The sequence below is a fragment of the Papaver somniferum genome, chromosome 5 (genome assembly GCF_003573695.1).
Source record: "Papaver somniferum cultivar HN1 chromosome 5, ASM357369v1, whole genome shotgun sequence".
Lineage (NCBI taxonomy): Eukaryota > Viridiplantae > Streptophyta > Magnoliopsida > Ranunculales > Papaveraceae > Papaver > Papaver somniferum.
Window position 1 is genome coordinate 176741850 of NC_039362.1, and position 7195 is coordinate 176749044.

Genomic DNA, 7195 nt, shown 5'->3' on the forward strand with positions numbered 1-7195 from the left:
TATTTATAATATCACATACGTAGGGAGATAAGGAAATACAACAGAACTGCAAAGGAATAGGTGCAGCTGAAAAATAGCTAGACTAGACCTAATAAGTTGTAGAATAGTTAAATTACAGTTGATATAACAGAAGAATAGGATGACTAATATATTACAACAAGATGTATATGTGACATTTTGTATATAAGAATCTTAATAAATATTAATGTTGATTTATGTATCACTTGAATGATTCTGTTGCAGTTGGCAGAAAACACATAATTAGGGTTCATAATAAACATGGCCGGTAAAAATTAGGGTTCATAATAAACATGAAGGGTTTGATTGATTTTAGGTTAGATTAAAGGATATAATTGACATTTCCGCATTTTTTTGAAAAGTCAATCCCTCCTCCTAAATTATCCTTCCCTCCTCAAATATATTAGTATTTCACTCCTATTAAAAGAAATTCATGTTATTTATATCTTGAAACCTAGATAGGATTGATGCCAACTTAGGAGCATTGTTCATGGCTCATTATTGATTGAGTTTAACCCTCGTAAAGAAAAAAAATGCATAGCATTATAACTCATTTTCATTATCCAAAAAAGTACTAGTTGGAACCCAAGAAAGTACTAATGTTCCCTATATATACATACCTCGATTTGTTAGTTGCCTGATTTATTTAAGTGAACAATGGCAAATTCGTTCGGTGACTGAAAATCTTTTGGCATGCCTTGTTGCCCAAAATTTATATTATTACAATAAAACCTCCGTTTCAGAATATTTTTGGGGCCATATAAAATTATTCTTATATAAAGTTTATTCTTATATAGAGGTAAATTTTACAAAGATTAAGATAAATTGGGACCATAATTTTTTATTAATTTATGAAGTTTATTCCCGGCAGCAAGACATTCGGTAGCCTCAGGGCTCAAATTGTTCGAACGCTCAAACGCTATACTAATGTGCCCTTAGCAGCATACCAGTGTGCCTTTTAACATCACTACTAATGTGCAGGCCTCAAATTCCTTCAGACTTCAGAGGGCAAAACTAAACTGGTTAGATCAGAGCTGAAAAACAATACAATGATTCTCCTCCTGGGAAAGGTAATCTCCAAACGCCCTTCACCATCATCATCACTACTTATCCCTCTGCATAATCATATTCATTCCTTGATATCATCTCTACAAACAAATCATTTCGAAAATGTAGTGATTAATCACTGTAAGTCCGGAAAAATCGAGAAAATAGATGATGCTTTGGATTACTTTAACAAAATGATTTCGATGATTCCATTGCCATCTATTGCTTCATTTAATCATATACTTAGTTCAGTTTCCAAAATCGGATGTTATTTAGATGTAATCACAATGTATAAGAAGATGAATGACGTCGGAATTGAACCTTGTTTCTTTACATTGAGCATTTTGATTAATTGTTGTTGTGAATTGAATGAAATTTATTATGGGTTCAGTTTGTTTGGTGGGATTCTAAAGAGGGGTTATGGTCCGAATGTGATTGTGTTTAGTATTTTGATCAAGGGGTTGTGCATGGAAGGGAAGATTTTTGATGCACTTAAACTGTTTGATAAAATGATTGAATGTGGAGTTCAACCAAATGCCATCACATGTAGTACAATAATAACTGGGATTTGTGGAATTTGTGAATTGGATGATGCTATTGAGTTTCTGAGGAAATGGAATTGCGAAGCTGATATTATTTCGTTTAGTCTGGTTATTGATGCTTTATGCAAAAGAGGATCAGTTGATGAGGCTCTGAATCTCTTTTCTGAAACGATAGATGTTTCGAAAATTGCACCAAATGTTGTTGTGTTTAATACTCTGATTGACGGACTGTGCAATTCTAACAGGTTAATCGAAGCAGTTAAAGTCTTCGATGACATGTCTAGTCAAGGAGTTTCCGCAGATTCATATACTTACAGTTCTCTGATCAAAGGACTTTGCAATTCTGATAGGTTAAGTGAAGCAGTTAATGTCTTCAATAGCATGTCTAGTCGAGGAGTTTCTGCGGATTCATATACTTACAATTCTCTAATTCATGGTCTATGCAGGCGTGGGTTATGGAAGGAAACAATAAGATATTTTGATGAAATGGTGGGGAGTGGGATTTCGCCAGATGTAGTTACCTTTAACGTATTAATAAATTCTCTGGCTAAAGAAGGAAGGATGGAAGAAGCTTCCAATATATTTGATGTGATGATTAAGTTACGCAGAGAACCTGATCTATATACTTATAATTCCATGATACTTGGTCTGTGTTCGACGGATAATCTAGAGGAGGCACACAGATTGTTTGACTCCATTACGGATAAGGGTCTTGAACAAAATGTTTATAGCTTCGGTGTGTTGATTAATGGGTATTGCAAGAGGTGTAGGTTGGATGAAGCTATTCAACTGTTCAGAAAAATGCAAAACAAGGGATTGAAACCTAACCAAGTTACCTACACTACACTAATAGATGGATTATGCAAGACTGGAAAATTTAGAATGGTGCAGAGTATGTTAATTGAGATGCAAGCTTATGGGGTATCTCCGGATATAATTACATATAATACACTTGTGAATGGGTTGTGCAAAGCTGGAAACATTGAGAAGGCAAGACAACTCTTCTTTGAAATTCCTATCAAAGGATTAGCTGCGAACGTTGTAACATATAACACCATGATCAATGGCTTGTGCAAAGAAGGGATGTTTATTGAAGCCGAAAAGGTGATCAATGAAATGAAAAATATAGGTTGCGAGCCTGATGCCATCACTTATAATGCCATTATTAAGGGTTATCTTGAGGAAAATTATGTTGCAAAAGCATTAGAGTTTCTGGAAGAACTGCGCGGAAGGAAATTGTCACTGAACAATGCCACAAAATCTCTATTAATAAGTTCCTTGTCCGCAGATCAACTCAAAAACTTGGATTTACTTGAAACCTAGATGAGATCGATGTAACTTGTAAGGGGAATTGTAAGGTATGTAGATCCAACTTAGGAACACCTGTATTTTCATAACCCATAAATTTACATATATTTCTCAAGCTTTTTCCAACATAAATTTTCATAACCCATGTATCTTTTTGTCAGTTGCATCAACACCTTACACTTGTAAAGATGCATCACAGGAAAATGGTGAAATGGAATTGCAATCCTTGGACTACTATTGACCATATCTCTGAATGCAACACTGCAAGGGAGGTTTTGACGGATAAATTTTTGATGTGGGCGTTCTTTGATGGGGGCATGAGGAACAAATCAGGAGTTGACATGTGTTTTTCATATTAATTGATTCAACTAATTTTGCTTCCAAAAATATCAAAGATAAAATATAAGCAATTTAAGATAACCAATATTTTCTTAAAAAATAAACTTGTCTTGTTTTTTTGGAAACAAAATTTGTTGGAATCAATTAATATGAAAAAACACATGTCAACTCCTGATTTGTCCCTCATGCCCCCATCAAAGAACGCCCACGTCAAAAATTTATCCGGTTTTGACAGAAGATTTCCAGGCCCTCAAAAAGAGTCATTCCATGGCGTACAGTCTAACATGCATAGTCTAAAACCAAATGAGTTTCTGAATGTAAGTGAGTACTTACACATACTTACAGGCATTTGTTCAGAACATTGGTTTAGAGTCCTTGTTCAGTCAGATATTCTTCTTCTGTTGTTCGGGCAATAAGCTGCCTTGTTGGTCCGGATGGAACAACAGATGCAGAAGCGAGATTCAAGTGCATTTCAGACAGTTGTATGGAAGTAAATTTTCCTGCTGACAAGCTTGTAAAAAAAAGGGTGTTCCCCTAGGAAGTGGGCAAAAATGTGTATATATTATAGGCCCAGCTTACTGGTTAGTATTGGTGTCCTGATAGAGTTTACTCCTTTGGGATTCTTTTGTCCTCTGGACAATCTTTGGTTGTAAAGTGAGAAACTTTGGCTATCAATACATTTTTTTGTTAGTGGATAAGTGCTTGCAACCTGTCACTACTCACTATCTATGATCAAGTTTCTAATATATGTTTCAGTATGCAGGAGATATGACGGCATTAGTGAAAGACTCAAGGACCGACAGTGTCAGATACTCATTTTTGTAGGTGAAAACTTTTCATTCCGCTTTGAGGCCATTCCTCAAAACTCCATAGATGATACAGTGCCTTGGTGGAGGTATGTTATATGTTTATTTATTTATAGGTAGGTGCCAATTGATTTACGTACCAAACTTCTTCCACCTTACATTTTATTACACCAACATATGTACTACCTTCAATCGTACAAAGTTTCTACTGTAGTTTCATTTTTGTTTTCTTGACCATACTGGCTAAATTAGTATCATTTTGTGTGTGAAAGCATGAAGCTGATACAAAACCCATAGCAGAGTATACAATAAAAGGTTATTGATTGCTTAGTATTTTTGACCCATTCTTAGATTCTTCACCAAAGAGGAGAATGTTGCAGTTACGGCACTAACTTACAAGGTCACTACAATGAAACTAATGATTTCATTTGCAACCAATCATCTACATATGTTGATATCTAAGCTGAATCCCATACGATCCGAAATGTTATTGTGGCATATAGCAGTTTTGTTGAACAAAGAACTCAACCTAATCTTCATTATTATGAATTTCAGATCCATTTACCACCTTCACATTCTTTTAATTTTGTGGAATCTAAATGTCTATATCTTAATATTACCAATTTGATGGCAGGAATGGTTTTGGATCAAAGACAACACCTGTAACTGGAATGCGTGGATTTCATATGTGTAGTCCTGGCAATGAAGAATATTACAGCCGGTACAGTTGTAAAGAAGCAGAAGTAAGAAAAAACTTCTGTTAGAGGTAAGCTGCAGCTTACCCAATCTGTTGCTGCCACTGTTGCTGGATGATAAACTCATTATAAAGACACTCGAGAACACATGTTCGACCAATGTGTGCGAACTGAAAATCCTAGTCTTTTTAATTCATCTTTACCGGAAATCCTTGTCATTATGCAGGAATTTAATGAAAAAGACTAGGATTTTCGGTACAGTACCGCCGGAATTAATCTACAGTGCTCCAGAAACATTTACAGGTAAACTTAATAAAGTTGCATCTTTAGAATCATTTTCTGAAGATGTTATAAGTGAACTTGAATGGCTTAACTGAATTCAGTGAAGAGCAAGGCAGGGAAGATTAAGCTCCATTATTTGAGTCAATTGTTGTTGAGTTGAATGCAATGATTCGAAGATGAAGTGGTAGTGGGTATAGAGACAGTGGATTAGTTGGATACTTGTAGGTTGTCGCCTTTGTTTTAGTCGAATTGTTATAGGCTGTTGCCTTTTTTTCTCCCTTTTAGCTTTGAGGTGTGGGTTATAGTGCCCTTTCCTTCTGTTCTCCTTTTTTTTTTCTATTAATAAAGCTTTCAACCTTTGAAGTACAAAAAGAAAAAAACTTGCAGCTTAAAATGAACATGATTAAAATAGAAGCCAAGGAGGCACTAGAAGTTACAAACTCACAAAAACTGAGCCAAAAACAAAAAAAGATTAAACTATTTAACGTGCGGAGGAGGCACTATAATAACTATTATCGTTATTATAGAAAATGTAAATAGTTGAAATCTCAATCCCAGGACGTGAATCTTCTCGTAAACGAACTGAATAAACAAACATATAACCATTACAAAAAAGACCAAAGAAAATAGCTAACTTTCGTTCATTTACAACTTCAACAGCGACATTAGTCATTATTGATCATTCAACATCTGAGATAAACGTTAGATCATTCTCGCTTGAGATACTCACGAGCATAAAATCTCCATCGGACGTCGGTCGCGTCTATATAGGAAAGATTGTTGCACCCATAACACAAAGCTTCCAACCCTTGATCACATATCGTCGGACAATCATACACGTAAAGCTTTTCTAAGTTTCTGCAATACAGACCAATAGCTTTCCATCCTTCAAGCTCTACCTCCTCATGACAACTTTTTGAAACATTTATAATTGCTTTGTTATTAGTTGCATTTCCTGATACACCTAGAGATTGGATTCCACCTCCACTCACAGTGGCTTTAATGCCCTCTGTTGTAAGTTTAGGCACGCGTAGTGCCGAAACCCCAGTCAAGGTCTTTTGACAACCAAGAAAGCCAATACCAGTAATATTGTTGCAATGTGAAATTACAGTTGAATGGAGTTTTGAGCAGTTTTGTATAAGAAAACTTATTCCTGAATCAGTAATCCTTTGACAGTTTGTTAAATCGACTTTCCCCAAGGATACACAACATTTTCACAGGACTTTTAAACCCTCATCAGTAATCTGTTGACAATTTCCGAGGTCGACTCTCTCTAAGGATGCACAACATTTTGCCAGAACTTCTAAACCTTTATCAGTAATACGAGTACCGCTCAAACATACAACTTCCAAATGAGGCAACGAAGAAAATATCAAACACAACTTCTTATCTGGATATTTAATAAGATCCTTCAACCATAGAAACCGAACTTCTGACCCAAACAATTGTATCTGTGATATAGCATAATCTGTTACCTCAGGGAGACCGCCTAGACACAAACTTTTAAGGTGCTGGAATCGAATCAACAACTTGCAAAGAATTAAGGAAAATCTTTGCGGATTAATCTTTGGTGAATTACGTAAGCTATATTTTTAGCTAAATTCCATAAGGACTCATGATTGTTGTTCTGAATATGAAGCCAACGACGACAAACCAAACCAAAGGAACTATAGACAGTACGGGCTTCTAGTCTCTTATGTACATGGCGTAGACAGTCATCTGGGAGATCTGTAATTGTTAAGGTTTTACTGCAAGGATACGCATCAGCCGTCGATCTTTGTTCTTGTACTGTTTTTGAAATTAGCTGGAACTTATCCATCCCTTTTTTGTCGGTGTTGCTGGATGATAAACTCATTATGAAGATATGATGAGATAGTACTTGTTCGTTTCACCAATCCGAACCGAAAATATTAGTCACACTAGTTAATGCATGTTTCCTGCATGTACATTCAGACTGCAACACTAGATTATTAGGTAAAACCATCAACATTGTATATATTAACACGACATGCATGCATATTATAAACCCACACTACTCTTTATTCTGTTCAAGGGAAACTTATAACTGCATGACTAAGTCCTACTGTATTTACATCAACATGAAGAACAACATATAAAGTGATAAAAGAATTAGGTTTATGCCGATCAAAAAAAAAAA

At 35.5% G+C, this 7195-nt stretch overlaps 2 protein-coding genes across 7 annotated transcripts; one reads left to right on the top strand and one right to left on the bottom strand.

Annotated features, from left to right (window-relative positions):
* The first annotated feature begins 1032 nt into the window (after positions 1 to 1032).
* Positions 1033 to 5264, top strand: LOC113283769 (pentatricopeptide repeat-containing protein At3g22470, mitochondrial-like). 6 transcript variants are annotated; one of them, XM_026533130.1, is made up of 4 exons: positions 1033 to 2965; positions 4018 to 4149; positions 4695 to 4826; positions 4982 to 5264. In XM_026533130.1, exon 1 carries the CDS (start codon positions 1068 to 1070, stop codon positions 2928 to 2930), a length of 1863 nt encoding a protein of 620 aa, XP_026388915.1. In that variant the 5' UTR covers positions 1033 to 1067; the 3' UTR covers positions 2931 to 2965; positions 4018 to 4149; positions 4695 to 4826; positions 4982 to 5264. The 6 variants fall into 6 exon arrangements, with proteins under 6 accessions (XP_026388915.1, XP_026388918.1, XP_026388914.1 ...); XM_026533133.1 differs by having other exon boundaries at positions 1033 to 1957; positions 2054 to 2965; positions 4695 to 5264; XM_026533129.1 differs by having other exon boundaries at positions 4011 to 4149; positions 4695 to 5264.
* Positions 5265 to 6251: 987 nt separating this feature from the next.
* LOC113280148 (F-box/LRR-repeat protein 12-like) lies at positions 6252 to 6892 on the bottom strand. Its single transcript, XM_026528806.1, has 2 exons — positions 6692 to 6892; positions 6252 to 6548 (listed from the first exon to the last, which is right to left on the bottom strand). Exons 1-2 carry the CDS (start codon positions 6890 to 6892, stop codon positions 6252 to 6254), a joined length of 498 nt encoding a protein of 165 aa, XP_026384591.1.
* Positions 6893 to 7195: the final 303 nt, after the last annotated feature.